The sequence below is a fragment of the Rhinoraja longicauda genome, chromosome 4, assembly GCF_053455715.1.
Source record: "Rhinoraja longicauda isolate Sanriku21f chromosome 4, sRhiLon1.1, whole genome shotgun sequence".
Lineage (NCBI taxonomy): Eukaryota > Metazoa > Chordata > Chondrichthyes > Rajiformes > Arhynchobatidae > Rhinoraja > Rhinoraja longicauda.
Window position 1 is genome coordinate 20,001,850 of NC_135956.1, and position 18,959 is coordinate 20,020,808.

Consider the following 18,959-nt stretch of genomic DNA (forward strand, 5'->3'; position numbering starts at 1 on the left):
GTTTCAAGAGCATTAGAGCTCTGATTCATTCATGTAGGATTCATAGAAAAAAAGAAACACATCCATGTCGGGATTTAGTGAGATGTTGATCGTTAGGCTGATTTCAATCGATGCGAAAAAAGCCTTCCTGACTGTCTCCAGAAAGTGCTGATGGTTTGCATGCAACATTCACCAATTCTGCTTATTTATGAATGCTGAAGCACACTGATGTAATTAAATTGTTAAAACCTACAAAGATTCATAGTAGAAACTGATATTGTGAGAAGGCATTAGAATCAATTTATTCTAAATAATTGACAGTTATAAAGCATAAATGTTCCAACAAAGCAAAAGTTTGACCCAGCCAAGTATAGCATTTTCAGGCCAGAATGGACTAAATGACTGCTGGTGGTGTGTATCTAGGTATCTCTGAACTACTTCACTGCCCTGAACTTCCTAATCACATCTGCCTTCGGAATGTTACTTCATGCAGCATAAACACAGTCATAATATATTTATGCCCACTAAAGCTACAAGTTTGCAGTCTCCAGTTCTCTTTTAATCCATCTCCATCTTTTGACTAAGGAGATACGGTGTGCTACACTATCCAAAATCTGTTATTCAGCTATGTGTGAATTACAAATTATCAACTCTCCTGGATTTTAGCACTGAATGCTATTGCATTCTGGCTTTGACTGCAAAATTTCACAAAATCAATCTTGTAAAACAAATGTCTTGGTAATGTCCAAGCAACATTTTGATGTCTCTTATTATATCAATCCCATGAGATGTTTCAGCTTTGTTTATGTAACATATTTTATCTGTAGTGCAATTCAAGTTGTGGTCTTTCATTTGGTTTCTCATGGGTTTATTACCTCTTTCCCAGAGTTGGCTCATTTTGTAAAATACCTGTTATCTTGTTAATAACATCAAGGCTAAAGATTCATGTTTCTGTATTTTAAAACCATGTATGACCAATTCTTATACATTTTCCTTTTGTCTTTTATCTGTAACATATTTGTGGTCTTAATTCAGATGGCAAAGATTGATCATCTGCTGTCCTACAATAGTTTCCACGCAAGCTGTATTCAGTGCAGTATGGTAACAGGTGTGACTTATAATGTATTTTCTATTTAAAATTAACCTCTGATTACATGCCAGATCAAATAGGCCAGATCATATTAACCCAGTCCCTTCCAGACATGCCTTGTCCAATGCAGAAGTAATTAAAACTTCAGGTAATTGAAGTAAAACAAAGTGATTAAAAGTAAGTTACCATCACAATTAAATCCTGATTGATCATACACGAAGCTCAGACTTTATAATTGCATGTACACAGGTCTAAATAGACTGCATCACCACAATTATGAGAATTAACCAACTCAATATACATAATCGTAAAAGTACATTCCAGCAGTCTCAAGGTGTTGGGATTTGAAATGCATGTACATATCAAATTGTACTTTTTTTTGTTGTTTTTCAGACGCTGGAATCCATTTTGAACTTCAAATATTCTGGTGGACCAGGACACAGTGAAGGATACTACAGAAATCTTTCTTTGGGACTTCATGTGGATGTTGAGCCGTCAGTATTCTTCACAAGGGTCAGCACACTTCCTGCAACAAGGTACAGCTATCCATATGAGATTCAATATGTAACCTCAACGTCTATCTTCAAATTGTAAAATAATCTCTATACAAGCAACTTTGTATTTAAATTGCCTTTTAGTTAGTAAAAAAATGCCATTCACAGGAGCGATTGTAGAATAAAGTTATTTGTTCCTTTTTAGGCATGCTAGAAAGGACAGCATTTATTGCTTAGTTCTTATTGCCCTTAAGAACTTGGTGGTGGGCAGCCATTTTAATTTGTTTCAGTCCTTGTGGTGAAGTTAAACTTGTGTTGTGGCTGATGAGACCTAGTGACAATTCAGAAACACATTTCCAAGTGCAAATTGTCTGTAACCTGAAAGCGAACCAACACAATGGTGTTTTGATATATTTCGTTGTTGCAGTTACTATTGCTTTCCCCTCAAGTTGTTGCAGGTTTAGGATAAAGAAAGCCAGCCCATAAATTGCCATGAACTTTGAAAATAATACATGTTGTAACCGTGGTGCTCTGAGTGTACAGAATGATTTTTTGGAGATGGGTATCAAACGCTTTGTCCTACGTGGTGCTGAGCTACTGAGTGTTGTTAGAACTGCATGTACCTTTGCAAATGATGCATATTTCATCACAGTCTTATACCTTGAGAAGTGATGAGGCACTGAAAGGGCAGGAGGAAAAATGATCATTGCTAGATACCCACCCTTTAACCTGCTCTTCCACCTATAGAATTTAAGTGGCTGATCAAGTTGCATTATTCACCTGTGGTGACCAACCCACTGCTGCTCCCACAAAGGACTGTTCATCAGGGAAACATGGTGAGTGTAATGCAATGAGTATCAGGGGAAAGTGCTGCCACTATTATTGTCGCTGGTTACTGCCTAATACTAGGGCGTCATCAATGTTATGTAGCAGATATCAGGCCATAATGTCATGAAGACCTTGTTACAAGTAAAATTGATTTTTTAGATTTTAGAGATACAGCGCAGAAACAGGCCATTCGGCCCACCGGGTCCGCGCCGCCCAGCGATCCCCGCACACTAACACTATCCCACACCCACTAGGGACAATTTTTTTTTTTTAACATTTGCCCAGCCAATTAACCTACATACCTATACATCTTTGGAGTTTGGGAGGAAACCGAAGATCTCGGAGAAAACCCACGCCGGTCACGGGGAGAACGTACAAACTCCGTACAGACGGCGCCCGCAGTCAGGATCGAACCTGAGTCTCCGGCGCTGCATTCACTGTAAGGCAGCAACTCTACCGCTGCGCCACCGTGCCGCCATGATGAAGGAGAGCCAGTGGATGTAGTGTATCTGGACTTTCAGAAAGCCTTTGATAAGGTCCCACACAGGAGATTAGTGGGCACATTTAGAGCACATGGTATTGAGGGTAGGGTATTGACATCGATAGAGAATTGCAGTATAATGTAGTATTGACATGGGTAGAAAATTGCAGTATAATGTAGGTAAATGTGAGGTTATCCACTTTGGCGGCAAGAACAAGGAGGCAGATTATTATCTCAATGGTGTCAGATTGGGGAAAAAGGGAAGTGCAACAAGACCTGGGAAACATTGTACACCAGTCACTGAAAGTAAAATGCAGGTACAGCAGGCAATGAAGAAAGCTAATGGCATGTTGGCCTTCATAACAAGAGGATTTTAGTATAGGAGTAAAGAGGTCCCTCTGCAGTTGTACAAGGGCCTGGTGAGACCACATCTGGAGTATTGTGTGCAGTTTTGGTCTCCTAATTTGAGGAAGGACATCCTTGCTATTGAGGCAGTGCAGCCTAGGTTCACGAGGTTAATCCCCAGGTTGGCGGGACTGTCATATGAGGAAAGATTGGAAAGACTGAACTTGTATTCACTGGAATTTAGAAGGATGAGAGGGGATCTTATTGAAACATATAAGATTATTAAGGGATTGGACACATTAGAGGCAGGAAATGTTCCCAATGTTGAGGGAATCCAGAACCAGGGGCCACAGTCTAAGAATAAGCGGGAGGTCATTTAAAACTGAGATGTGAAAAAACATTTTCACCCAGAGAGTTGTGAATTTGTGAAATTCTTTGCCACAGAAGGCAGTAGAGGCCAATTCACTGGATGAATTTAAAAGAGAGTTAGATAGAGCTCTAGGGGCCAGTGGAATCAAGGGATATGGGGAGAAGGCAGGCACAGGTTACTGATTGTGGATGATCAGCCATGATCACAATGAATGGCGGTGCTGGCTCGAAGGGTCAAATGGCCTCCTCCTGCACCTATTTTCTATGTCGGCATGAACTGCTTCATTTTCTGAGGAGCATTAAATGGAATTGAATATTGTATAATCATTACTTGTAAGGCAGATTTTTGAAGAAGTAGCCGATGATGGTCGGTCCAAATATATATACCTCTGGAAACTCCTGCAAAAGTGTTTTTAGGCAAAGATGATTGACTTCCTACAACTGCAACTCCAGTCAGTGTAAGGAGATCCCCTCAATTCCCATGGTCCTCTATCCATAGCTCCCTGGAAGTGGCAACACAAGCAGAATGAGCAGTAAAGAAAGCTTTTGGCATGCTTGCCTTCATTGGTCAGGGCATTGAGTGTAAGAGTGAGGAGGTCTGAGTGTAGAGTGATGGCTGTATAGGCCAAGACATTGGGTATTTGTAAGGTGAAGATTGTTAGCTTCTTGATTAGGAAGGGTATAAAAGGTTATTGGGAGAAGGCAGGAGAATGGGTTTGAGGGGGAAACATAGATGAGCCATGATTGAATGGCAAGTAGTCATGATATGCTGAATGGCCTTATGCTGTTCCCACGTCTTATGGTCTTAAAAATACACAAAGTGCTGAAGTAACAGCAAGCCCAGCAGCAACTCTGGAGAACATGGATAGTTAACATTTTGGATTGGAGCTTCAGACCATTAAGTAGTTATAAGAAGACTTTGGACAAACTTGATTGTTTTCTCTCGAACGTCAGTTGAGGGGAGATCTGATAGAAGTGTACAAAATTATGAAATAGGGTAGACAGACAACCTTTTCACAGGATGGAAATGTCATAGACTCAAGGGAAGCAGGGTAATGTTTAAAAGAGATGTGCAGGACAAATTATTTTACACATTATGTTTGGCTTGGAACACATGCCAGAGGTGGTAGTGGAGGCAGATACGAGATTGAAATTCAAGAAGCTTGTAGATAGGCACATGGATGTGCATGGATTGGAGAGATCTGTATCACATGCAGGCAGTTCAACTTGACATCATATTCAACATCGACATGGTGAGTAGAAAGACCTGTTCCAGTACTGTACTATTCTGTTTTTTTCAAGAACTGTTACTCTCTGAGGCTCTGGAGTTCAGTTCCTTTTTTTTCATCTTTGGATTAAGGACATCTGTATTGAGATGTGGGACCAGGTGACCTGAAGTACAGTGGGAAATGAAAAATGGCAAAATTGAGCAAGGCAATGGATTATTTTTAAGGAGGATTTTGAAGCAATGCAGAGAGGTTGAGTGATGGAAATTTCTGAATTTCATACAATGGGGCCTACATGCTATTGGTGAAGCACAGAAAATAAGTGATGCACAATAATCTTGGTGTGTGTTTGAAGAGGTTAAGAGTGTTTATTTGTCATATTTATCAAATATGAACTGAAAATTCTAAAGGCTCCTGAGAGACGAAGCAGCAAAAGGCTTTCGGGATATGTTGCGGAACTGAGCAAAGACTGACCCCGCGGGACACAAAGCCGGTCGGGCGAGGGGAGGGATGTCGGTTTGTGGGCCAAGCAGGCCAAGCGCGATGGAGGAGCCCTTGCAACAGCCTGGGACTTACCGGGCTTATCTGGATCAGGGGTGCTCCAGTACTTCCAGCATGTGGACCATACTGTGGACTTTTTATTTGTGGAAATGGCACCAAAATATGGTGACTTGTGCATGTGCACAAAAGAATTTCACTGTGCAGTGCATACGTGACAATAAAGAACCATTAAACCATGAAATTCTTACTTGCTGCAGCTTTACAGGCACGATAAATGAACAACAACAATAAATACAGAATAAATTATCAGTTATTCTAAGTAAACTAGACCATAGTGCAAAAACCAAAGTCTTCTAGAACAACAACAATAAATTCATTGTGGTTCTGTGCTGAAGTAGGGTTGTTATTAGGGTTGTGCAGGATAGTTCATGTGCAGGTTGATGTGAAGACGACGAAACTGGAGTTAACACATCTCATGTTCCTGTACCTCCTTCCAAATGGTAGCGTTGAGAAGAGAGCGTGGTGCTGCCTTCTGAAAACAGCACTTCCTGTAGGTCCCTCCCATGGTGGAGAGGTCAGTACCCATTATAAATTCTGAGCATGTTGGTGAGCTTTTTACGTGATTACATCAATATGTTGGGCCAGGATGCATGTCCAGCAGTTGACTCTCTCCACTGCCATAATCATAGAGTGATACAGTGTGGAAACAGGCCCTTCGACCCAACTCTCCCACACTGCCAACAATGTCCCGGCTACACTGGTCCCACTTGCCTGCGCGTGGTCTATATCCCTCCAAACCTGTCCTATCCATGTACCTGCCTAACTGTTTCTTAAACGATGGGATAGTCCCAGCCTCAACTACCTCCTCTCACAGCTTGTTCCATACACCCACCATCCTTTGTGTGAAAAAGATACCCCTCAGATTCCTACTAAATCTTTTCCCCTTCAAACAAGACAGATGCCTGGTCTCTAGTCTTGAATTTAACAATCAGCTCTTTTTTGTCCTGGGCCACCTCCATTGTCAGAGTGATGCCACATGCAAATTAGAGAAACAGCACCTTATATTTTGCTTGGGCAGTTAATACCCCAGTGGAATGAACATTCATTTCTCTAAGTTCAAGTAACTCCTGCATTCTTCCTTCCTCCCCCACCCAGTCGTCCGACTAGTTCCTTTGTTCTCATTCTTGTATCCCTATCATTAGCACGTCTTCCCCAGCCAACAATTGCCTTCAGTTTGCTGCCTCCAGTTTCCCTCCCCTCACTTCTGTCTTTCAGTCTGAAGAAAGGTTCCGACCCAAAATGTCATCTATTCCTTTTCTCTAGACATGATGCCTGACCCGCTGAGTTATTACAGCTTTTTGTGTCTATCTTCAGCATAAACCAGCATCTGCAGTTCCTTCCTACACAATACTCCATGTGGCTTCACCAACATCTTGTAAATATTGCAAAATAACATCCCACCTTCTATGCCCTTAGTGATGAAGGCTAGAGTACCAAAAGCCTTCTTCATCAGCCTGCCCTCCTGTGATGCCACTTTCAGGGAACTCTCTACTTGTACTCCTGTAGTAGTACTCCTTGTAGATTCCTCTGCTCTTCCTCTCCCCGGGACCCTTCCAGTCACTGTCAACATCTTACTGTGGTTTGACATTGCATAACTGCAAACCTTGCATTTACTCCAATTAAATTTCATTTGCACTTCCTCTGCCTACTTACCCAAAAAGTAGAAAATAAGTGATGCACAATAATCTTGGTGTGTGTTTGAAGAGGTCAAGAGTGTTTATTTGTCATATTTATCAAATATGAACTGAAAATTCTAAAGGCTCCTGAGAGGCGACGCAGCAGAAGGCTCTCGGGATATGTTGCGGAACTGAGCAAAGACTGACTACTTACCCAGCTGGTCAAGATCCAAGTGTAATTATTGATATTGTTTCTCACTATCCATGATACCACCTACCTATTTTAGTGTCAACTGCAAACTTTATAACCATGCCCTGCATATTCTCATCCAAATTGTTGATATAGATGACAAACAAGAACGGGCCCATCACCCGTTGCCTCAGGCAAATCATGAGTCACTGGCTTCCAGTCGACGAAACAACATTCCATCACATTCTGCTTCCTACGATCAATAGAAATGGAGGAGCTGGAGAGCCTATTCAGAAGACAGAAAAGCCGGAAATCTCCAGGACAGGACAATGTTTCCCCCTCTACCCTCAAGCTCTGTGCCGAACAACTGACACCGGTCTCCACAGACATTTTCAACCAGTCCCTGCAAATCTGTACTGTCCCTGCCTGCTTCAAAGTCTCCACTATTGTCCTTGTACCCAAAAAGCAAGGATCCCTGGTCTTAATGACTACAGGTCTGTCGCACTGAGCTCTGTAGTCACGAAGACCTTTGAAAGACTTGTGCAGGCCCAGCTGAAAAATATCACAAACTGATATTTTTTTATGGTCCCTCTGGACCCTCTGCAGTTTGCATACTGGGCCAATAGATCGGTGGATGATGCAGTCAACCGAGGCCTGCACTTGATCCTCCAGCACCTAGACCGCCAGGGGACCTATGCAAGAATTTTGTTTGTGGATTTTAGCTCTGTATTTAACACCACTGTACCAGAGCTACTACACTCCAACTGTGCCTGGACCCCTCTGTCGGTGGGTAATCAACTTCCTGACAGACAGGAAGTAGCATGTGAGGCTGGGAAAGCACATCTCGGACTCGCAGACCTTCAGCATAGGAGCACCTCAAGGCTGCATACTCTCCCCTCTCCTTTACTCTACTCTCTCTACACCAACGACTGTATCTCCACAGACTACTCTGTCAAGCTTCTCAAGTTTGCGGACGACACAACCCTGATTGGACTCATCCAGGATGGGGAGGAATCTGCCTACAGACAGGAAGTGACACAGCTGGCGTCCTGGTGCTTTCTTAAGAAGCTGGAGCTCAATGCTCTTAAGACAGACAGTAGAACTGATTGTAGACTTTACGAGAGCTCCCCGTCCCCTCCCCCCACTCACCATCAACAACACCACTGTCATATCTGTGGAGTCATTTAAGTTCCTTGGAACCATCATCTCCAAGGACCTTAAATGGGGGGCCACCATCGACTCCATAGTCAAGATGACCCAACAGAGGATGTACTTCCTGCGGCAGTTGAGGAAACACAATCTGCCACAGGCAATGATGGTCCAATTCTATACTGCCATGGTAGAGTGTATCCTCATCTTTTCCATCATGGTTTGGTTTGGCTCAGCCACCAAGCACGACATCCGGAGGCTGCAGCGAATCGTTCGATCAGCTGAAAAGGTTGTTGGCTGCAACCTTCCCCCCATTGACAAACTGTACACTGCAAGGGCCTGGAAGCGAGCGGGTAAGATCATCTCTGATCCCTCTCACCCTGGCCACAAACTCTTTGAAGCATTTCCCTCTGGAAAGCCACTCCAGACTGTCAAATCCGCCACAGCCAGACATAAAAACCGTGACTAGTAGCTCTACTCAATAACCAAAAGTCTGTATCCTCCTTTTACTCTGGAATTTTATTTCAATCACATGTTTTAAACGATAATGTTTCATTTTTAATGTTTTAATGTTTTATGCTTTATTTTTAATTGTTTACTGTATGTTCGTGTTGTTACTTGCGAGCAGAGCACCAAGGCACATTCCTTGTATGTGTACATACTTGGCCAATAAACTTATTCAATCAATTCAAGCCAATTATGTATCCAATTAATTAGATGTCCCCTTCCAGAGCAGCCAAAATCTAGATGGATAATATCTACTATACCCTCATTGACATTCAATTCAATTAATGAGGCAATAGACAATAGACAATAGACAATAGGTGCAGGAGTAGGCCATTCAGCCCTTCGAGCCAGCACCGCCATTCAATGCGATCATGGCTGATCACTCTCAATCAGTACCCCGTTCCTGCCTTCTCCCCATACCCCCTCAATCCGCTATCCTTAAGAGCTCTATCCAGCTCTCTCTTGAAAGCATCCAACGAACTGGCCTCCACTGCCTTCTGAGGCAGAGAATTCCACACCTTCACCACTCTCTGACTGAAAAAGTTCTTCCTCATCTCCGTTCTAAATGGCCTACCCCTTATTCTTAAACTGTGGCCCCTTGTTCTGGACTCCCCCAACATTGGGAACATGTTTCCTGCCTCTAATGTGTCCAATCCCCTAATTATCTTATATGTTTCAATAAGATCCCCCCTCATCCTTCTTATTTCCAGTGTATACTGGACAATGCTGTCTGTCCTTAACCAAACCCCGGTCTTCACGATAGCTTGTATATCTTATGGCTCTGAATCCCCTCCAGCAACTTACCTTCCACAAATGTCAGGCTTACTAGTCTGTTTGTTTCCAGCCCTCAAATGAAGGTACGACATTGACCACCCTCCAGGATCTCACCGTGGGTAATGATGATGCATAGATCTCAATGAGAACTCTCGCAATTTCTTCTCTAGCTTCTCACATACCTAATCACGCCCCTGGGGATTTATCTACTTTGAAGTCATCCACCACCCCTTCAACTGTGATACGGTCTTTTTACAGGACATCGCTGTTAACTTTACCGAGTGCCCTAGTCTTCAAATCTTTTTCCGAGGTAGAAACGGAGGAGTAATTTTCATTGAGGACCTTGTCAACCTTCTGCTCTCAATCAGATTATCGATCTATCACCTGCACACTTAACTCGTTGCTACCTGTTATTTATACAACGGCAATGATATTGTCAGTAAATTTACAGATAGCATCTGACAATGTAGTCGTGGGTGTAGACAAAGTAGAACAAAGGGCATAACCTTGAGTTGCCCCTGTTCTGATGATCAGCATGGAGAAGGTGATGTTGCCCATCTGCTGATGAGGAAATCAAGAATCCAATTGTATAGGGAGAAGCAGAGATCCTGTTCTGAGTTTAACGATGAGCTTGGAAGGGGATAATGGCGTCAAAGAAGTAAGGAGTATGACGAGCAAGGACATGAAGAAATCTGCAAGTAAGTGTAGACAATTTGCATCTTAAGTTCTGCTGGACTGGATCTGTTTTTGGTCAGGAAGCACAAGGGGTTGTGTGAAAATGATCTGGTATTTTTTAGGATATACCAACAGTTTTGGATAGTCTGGTTTATGGAAAGTACAAAATGGGATACAACCAGTCAGGTATTAAGTTGTCAGCAATAAGGCCGTCAACACTAAGCGAGTTGAGATGGAGCCAGAAACCAGTGATGTAATTTGAGCTGGAAATAGATTATGTTAATGGTGAGGTGAGATCGGAATCTTGGCTAAGAGTTAAATAGGATGGCACCGTTTTTCATATATTGTTTCTGTGTCAGCAAAATGGCAAGTGAGAAGAATGGAGTCGGTATAAAAACCTAAAATGCTGTAATACTCAACATGTTAGATAAATATTTTGAAAGAGTAACATTACTAACATTGCACATTCTTTAAAACTGGGAAAGAGAAAAACAAAGTTATATGCACAGTGCATGTCATATTTTAGAAAGGATTTAACAGCGATAACACTAAATGTGCATATCCTTAGGGCATTATAAAAGTAAGTTTTCAATGTACATGGCATTTTATTTTTTTAATCTGTGTAATTAAAATCTTTGCTAAAGTCTGAATATTGAAATATTAAATGATTTAGATTTGGGAACAAAAACATAATTGAAAGCTGTGTAAAACCTATTTATCCCTACTTGTAAACACAAATTAAAGGTTTGTTCTGGGTCATTTTAAAGATTCCAGGATAAAGGTGCTGCTACCCTACAGTGATGTTTTCTACAACAAAAAAAATACTGACTCTGTTTTCCTTTACAATCAGTGCAATGCATGACTTAGCTGTGAGTTTGCTGTCTTTCTATCTACAGTGAGCTTCTGACTACGTTTTCTATTTTTGTTGGCGGATGTGCTGCATCTAGAAAGCCAAGATTTAGGTTTTGGATATGCTGATTATGTGATGTCAGCTGTTTCATATATCTTTCGATTGTAAATTTATAATACCAGGACCAGTGATGTGATTCTGTTTTCAGCAAAGAGGATGGTAAACCACTGGTAGTTTATTATAAATTGAAATTAACTGACAAATCTTTCATTTACATTCATTGTAAATCAGATATTGAGTTCCCCAGGTGAGATGAATGATATTCCAGTCAGCATTTTCTTCTTGATAAGGAATGTGTTTGAGCTAATGTGCTACTTCAGCATATCTCCTTTGCTTCATGCTGCAACTAATAGAACAGCTTGAGCTCTATGCTGCAAATATACTTCAAAGGTGGAAATGGAGAAAGAATCCTCAAGAATGGCTGCTGCAGTGATGAAAGGGGGAGGGAGAGTGTCTCGGGATCTTAGAAGGACAAGAACAGCCTGGTGGAGAACATTACCCACACAGGACAAGTCATTTTTGCTGTGGTGCTCCTGGCATCCAGCTGCCTTACTCTTTAAGGCATAACTGCATGAGTTCAGTTTATGACTGCCCATGCTTCGGGGAAATATGGAGTGGTACCAAAATCCCCTGTCTTCTCCTGTGGGCTGTGTAAAAAACATATGGTTTTCTTTAGTCCATGACCTCTTTAATGTCACAGTGATCACCAAACTGATGTTGCATGGATCAATAGCTGCGGCCTAATATGGCCCTAAGTGCAGGAAGCTCAGAGTGAAGATTGACACAAAAAGCTAGTTACTCAGCAGGTCAAACAGCATCTCTGGAGGAAAGGAATAGGTGACATTTTGGGTTGAGACCCTGCTTCTGACTGAGAGTCAGGGGAAATGGAAACGAGAGATATAGACGGTGATGTAGAGAGATATAGAAAAAAAGAATGAAAGATATGCAAAAAAGTAACTATGGTAAAGGAAACAGTCCATTTTTAGTCGTGTCTTAGGTGAGAACAAGTTACAGACAATGAGACTCAACAAGACAAGTTTGAAGCTGGTAAGACTTGGGTGGGGGAGGGATGGAGAGAGAGGGGGGATGCAAGGGTTACTTGAAGTTAGCTCAGAACATGAAATTGATATTATAGAACAGTGCAATACAGCACAGGAACAGGCCCTTTGGTCCACACTGTCCGTGGCCAACATGATGCCAAGTTGAACTAATCTTCTCTGCCTGCATATGATCCATATTTCTCCATTCCCTGCATATCTATGTGCCCATCTAAAAGCCTCCTAAATGCCACTATCATATCTGCTTCTACCACCATCCCTGGCAATGTGTTCCAGATACTCACCACTCATTGAGGTTTTTTTTAAAGCACATTTCCTTTAAATTTTCCCCCTCAGGGGAAGGTTGTTTTTTGGACCGGAGGCTTATGTCGAGTGGTATTCCTCATGTCGAGTGTGCTGGGTCCTTTGCTGTTTTTGGTTTATATCAACAATTTGGATGAGTATCTACAAGGCATCGTTAACATGTTTGCAGATGACACGAAGGTGGGTGGAATTATAGATAGCAAAGATGGTTATCAAAAATTGCAGCCAGATTTTGATTGGTTGAGCAGGTGAGCTGAGGAATGGTTAATGGAGTTTAATACAGATACGTGCGAGGTGTTGCATGTTGAGAAGTCGAACCAGGGCAGGACCTGCACAATGCATGGCAAGGCTCTGGGGAGTGTTGTTGAGCAGAGGGATCTAGGAGTGCAGGTACATAGTTCCTTGAGAGTGTTGTCACAGTAAAGTGGTCAAGATAGCTTTGGCACTTGGGCCTTCATCATTTCAAGTATTGAATATAGAGGTTGGGAGGTCATGTTATTCTTGCACAAAACATTGGTGAGGCCACATTTGCATGTCCTCATCACATCCGAGATGTCCTCATTCTTTAGGGAACGGGGATTCCTCTCTCCAATCATAGATGAGGCCCTCAGTCAAGTCTCCCCAGTACCCCACAGCTCCGCACTTGCTCCCACTCCCCCTAGTCGCAACAGAGACAGAGTCCCTCTAGTCCTTATCTTTCACCCCATCGCAAACAACACATAATCCTCCGAAATTGTTGCCACCTACAACGGGATCCCAACACTAGTCACATCTTCCCATCTCCACCCCTTTCCGCATAGTGCAGAGACCGCAACTCCCTGGTTAACTCACCCCTTCCCACCCAAACCAACCCCTCCCCAGGTACCTTCCCCTACAACCGCAGAAGATGCAACACCTGTCCCTTTACCTCCTCCCTCGACTCTGTCCAGGTACCCCGACAGTCTTTTCAGGTTAGGCAGAGGTTCACTTGCACCTCCTCCAACCTCATTTACTGTATCTGTTGTTCAAAATGTGGACTCTTATACATCGGCGAGACCAAACGTAGACTGGGCGATCGTTTTGTTGAACACCTTCGTCAGTCCCCTTGAACCTACCTGATCTCCCGGTTGCTAAACACTAATTCTCCTTCCCATTCCCACACAGACCTTTCTGTCCTAGGTCTCCTCCATTGTCAGAGTGAGGCTATACGCAAATTGGAGGAACAGCACCTCATATTTCGCTTGGGCAGCTTACAGCTCAGTGGTAGGATTTTTGATTTCTCTAACTTCAGGTAGCCCTGGCATTCCCACTCTCTCTAACCCTCCCCCACCTAAGTTGCACTAGCTTCTCATTTTCACTCAACTAACAGCTAACAATGGCCTGTTTCCTTTATCATCGTCATGTTTTTTGCATATCTTTCATTCATTGTTCTTTATCTCTCTACATCTCTCATCGTCTATATCTCTCATTTCCCTTATCCCTAACCAGTCTGAGGAAGGGTCTCGACCCGAAACATCACCCATTCCTTCTCTCCAGAGATGCTGCTTGTCCCGCTGAGTTACTCCAGCTTGTTGTGTCTATCTTCGGTTTAAACCAGTATCTGCAGTTTCTTCCTACACATTTGGAGTGTTGTGTTCAGTTTTGGTCACCTTGTTATAGGAAAATATATTGTCAGGCTGGGAAGGGTGCAGGGAAGATTTACGAGGATATTGCCAGGTCTCTAGGGCCTGAGTTACAGGGAGAGGTTGAGCAGTCTGGGACTTTGTTCCTTGGAGCATTAGAGTACAAGCAAGGGGTGATCTTTTAGAGGTGTATAAGATCACGAGAGGACTAGATATGGTAAATGCAGAATCTTTTACCCAGAGTAGGGGATTCCAGAAAGGGAGGATATAGTTTTAAGGTGAGGGGGGAAAGATTTTATAAGAACCTGAAGGGCAACTTTTTTACACACATGGTGGTGGGTATATGGAACGAGCTACCTGAGGAGGTAGTTGAGGCAGGAACTGTTACAACATTTAAAAACATTTGGACAGGTAAATGAATAGGATAAGTTTAGGGATTTGGGCCGTTGGGACGTGTAGATGGTTGGCGTGGGCAAATTGGGCCAAAGGGCTTGTTTTCATACCCTATAACTCCATACCAACATCTGCATACCTTGTGTCTACAATTTACTGCTAACCAGCACCTGTCCCTTTACCTCCCCTCTCAACTCCATCCAAGGACCCATACAGTATAGGTAAGGCAGAGGTTTACTTGCACCTCCTCCAACTTTACTGTATCCGCTGTTCCAGGTGTCAATTTCTCTACTTCGGCGAGGCCAAGCGTAGCATCAGCAATCGTTTCGCTGAACACCTCCGCTCAGTCTATCTTAACCTACCTGATCTCCCGGTGGCTCAGCACTTCAGTTCCCCCTCCCATTCCCAATCTGATCTTTCTGTCCTGGGCCTCCTCCATTGTCAGAGTGAGGCCCATATTTTGCTTGGGTAGTTTACACACCAGCAACATTGACTTCTCTAACTTCAGATAGCCCTTGCTTTCCCTCTCTCTCCATCCCCTCCCCCTTCCCAGTTCTCCCACCAGTCTTACTGTCTCCAACTATATTCTATCTTTGTCCCGCCCCCTCCCCTGACATCAGTCTGAAGAAGAGTCTCAACCTGAAACGTCACCCATTCCTTCTCTCCAGAGATGCTGCCTGACCCGCTGAGTTACTGCAGTATTTTGTGTCTACCTTTGTAGTTCTTGTGTGTCTATTCTATACCATATGCCGTCTTTACCACTCTATCTGCAGCATAATGCCCAGAAAAGAATGCAGTTTGAGTGTTGCCATTTGATATGCCATTGATTCAGGAGAATTGTGGCATGTAAAGGCTGTTTTAAGTTGACAAATCACACACTAGGTGAAAATCAGGTTTTGCACTTTAACTGTGTTTAAGCTTTTGAAACACAGTTTCAGATGTTAACAAAAAGCTTGCTGGAATTTGGGTGTTGGAATTTCCATCGGATACTGGGATGCAGAAACGCACAATATTTTGCCCTACTTTCAGTTGCACAAACCTTTTTCAGCATTCCGTGAATGAATTTCAAGGCCTTTAACTCACAAGAGCATAGCAATTGAGTGTGCTAAGGAGCAAATTATAGAGCCGTAAAGCAGTCATTGTAACTCAGGTGGACCACAAAGAACTCTAGTCTATGTAGAGTTTGTCTCAGATATTTTAATGGTTGAAATGTTAAATGAGTGGCTCAGTGCTCAGCGTAAAAAAACTGAACATTTAGAAGAAAAATCCTCTTTGTAGTACATTATTCATTGTATTACCTGCTCTTTCAGGCTTGGAGCAAACAAAGCAGGCATGCTTGAGCAAACTATCACGGCTATAAAAATCCACAATGGAATGGCGGTCCCAATTACATCTGTTATACTTGAAAGTTGTGTTTGTGTGCTGTTTGTTATTCTTTCTCTTTAACACTTAGAATTTGCTCTATTTTACTTTTTTGGAAATCATTCGAGAATTTGATTCCACTGCCGCTGCCTTCCGGATATCCACACTGATGTACAGTACATCAAAATCCCAGTTCCATGTAGTCTTTGAAACCCAGAAGCGGGAATTCAATTGACTTTTCTGCTGAAGATTAGATCTCAATGAAGAATATTCTATAATTCATCCACTGAAAAAGACACAAAATGTGGAGTAACTCAGCGGGTCAGGCAGCATCTGTGGCGAATATGGACAGGTGACGTTTTGGGTTAGGAGTCTGAAGAAGGATCCCGACCCGAAACGTCATCTATCCATGTTTTCCGGGGATGCGGCATGACCTGCTGAGTTACTCCAGCATTTTGTCTCTCTTTTTGTAAATTAGCATGTTCCTTGTTTCTACATTCATCCATTGAATATGTACATTCATCCATTGAATATGTCCAAACCTTCGAATTTGATTTTGCTTTAGAATTGTGCACCTGCTAAGGATCCAAATGTATCAGAATGTGTTACTCTATACTTCCAAGATATGTACAGGTCTTTTTTATGCGCTCATGGATTATTAGTGGTATTGGATCCCAATTAAATGGTGAGGCACTAAAATGTTATCGTAATATTGATAGTAGGTACTCGGTCATATCTTACTGTGTTATATTGGTCATCTTCAGTCCAAAATTGTGACATGTTTAGAAAAATTGTAAGATGATTCTCTGAGTGTGTCATCATTGCTGTGTTATCTGCAATTTGCAGATATCTGGTGATGAATGTGTGCACTTTTATTTTTGCCCAGAATAGGGATGGATTGAATAGTATTCTAGCTATTCAAATGTGCTACTTCAGTAGGTGTCCCAAATGCATGTTTACTGCAAGAGTGCAAAGGAGGTTCCACATATGTTTAGAGTCCAAATGGACTTGACTCCACAGTTATGTAAACAGGTTTGAGTTATCTTAGTAGATTCTGCCTTTTGATATCTACATAGAGGAACTTTACTTTGAGGAACTTTGGAGGACAGTCTTTGCCAGCCATTTGCACAAAACCTCTCTGCATAGAAGATTGAAGCCTAAATGAGATCAATAAATGCTGTATGAAGTGGTTCTCTCTGTTCTCTGCATTTGCCGTTCAGCTGCCTTGAAATAAAATCATGTCCACAGTTGACTGCTATGCTCAGAGGCTTCACTGCAGCTTGCCGCAATCTTCCTGCTGCAAGGATATGAAATCAATAGAAGATGACATTTGCAAATAGCCTGTTGGTAATGATGAGGTTGACTACTGATGATCCAGTAGTTTTTCAGTTGCTGCAAAATCAGTAGCTTGTGAAACTTCTCAACTATTGATGCACTAATAATTTCCCAAACAAGTTGAAGGCATCCTTTCGCATTGATGGCCACATCAGACACCAATATTTCTGAAGTACACCTTTGTGCACTACATTTTATTATAGTGGGCAAAGATTGGTTATATTTGTTGATAATGCATATTTAACATAAACACAAAACAATCATTTGGGTAAGGGACTAAAGGGTGAGAAAATTACAGCTGCAAAATTAGAAATTATTCATCTACACAGTAAGTTTTCATTTTATGCGCACATGTTCAGAATCTGAACCATTTCTATTCTGTAGAATACAAAGTGCTGGAGTAACTCAGTGGGGTAGGATCTCTGCAACATTTTTGAAAAAGGTCCTGACCAAAAACATTGCCTGTTCATGTCCTCCAGAGATGCTGCCTGACCCACTGAGTTTCTCCAGATCACTGTTTTTGGCCAGAACCATTTTAAACATTATTGTTCAATATTCCCATCTTGTCTGGTTTACTTACCTTCGTCTTAATAAGTTTCTCATCATATAAGTGTGTGTTCCTGTTAACTCAGCCCTTTGCCTCATCTGTTCATGGAGTCAGGTCATGCCTGTTGCCTGTCCCAATACTGAACACATCCACATATAAATCCTAATTAGTTATAATGAAGTGTTTGGATGAAAGCTGTGGCTAGTTTCAACATTCCATTATGTAAAGTGGTTGGCATCCATGTAAATATATTGTGGTTATTTTCAAGAATTGATTATGTCAAGTGACTACAACCTGTGTAAACATTGAGTAGCTGTTATTTGAATCAATAGCAGTCTTTATTCGTGTAGGTGTGCCCAGGTGATTAGCATTGCTATTTATTCTTGTCAATAAAAGATTGAGAACTCTGCGATATCAATATGGATGCAATAGAAATAAGTTGAAGGCTGGAGTTTACTTATTTTCAATTGTTCCGATTAACAATAAACTTTGACTCTGGCTCTCGCACAGCTCCCTAATATTTGTTTTCAACTCCTGCATTAATCCTGCAAAATGTAAGTTTAGTTTGCTCAGCTGTTCTTTCCACCAGAAACCTCATTGCTATCAGTTGTTAATTGTGAGGTATTGCACTTTGTGAGGTTGAACATAAGCAGAAAATATAGTTAATGGGTTAGACCCTTAATAGCACTGACGTACAAAGGGATATTGGGATCCAAGCCTATAGCTCTCTGAAAGTGATGGCACTAATAGAAAGAGTGGTAAAGAAGGCTCAAGGTATGCTTACTTTCATCGATTGGGCCATTAAGTATAAGAATCAGGCAGTCATGTTGCAGTTTTATATAATTTTGGTTCGGCCACATTTCTGGTCGCCTCATTACAGGAAGGATGTGGATGCTTTGGAGAGGGTGCAGGAAAGGTTTACCCAAATCTTGGATTAGAGGGTATTAGCTGTAAGAAAAGGTTGGACAAACTTGGCTTGTTTCCTTTGGAGACTGAAGATATATAAAATTATGAGAGGCAGAGATAATGTAGACAATCATAACTTTTTTATGGCTAGAAATGTCAAAGACTAGCTGCTGCTTCTTGCTGTCGGTGGTCTCTCTGTCAGTTTGCCGCCTCCTCTTGGTGCTCTGTCCCCCCCCTCCACCGCAGACGGCACTTCCATC

At 42.1% G+C, this 18,959-nt stretch overlaps 1 protein-coding gene across 4 annotated transcripts in view; it reads left to right on the forward strand.

Annotated features, from left to right (window-relative positions):
* The window catches only part of trappc9 (trafficking protein particle complex subunit 9), a 425,282-nt gene that overhangs the window by 167,086 nt on the left and 239,237 nt on the right, over positions 1-18,959 (forward strand). For all 4 annotated transcript variants that reach the window (XM_078397318.1, XM_078397315.1, XM_078397316.1 and 1 more), the window contains exon 18: positions 1,463-1,605. In XM_078397318.1, coding sequence (XP_078253444.1) covers positions 1,463-1,605 — 143 coding nt within the window. The remainder of the gene's footprint in view (positions 1-1,462; positions 1,606-18,959) is intronic.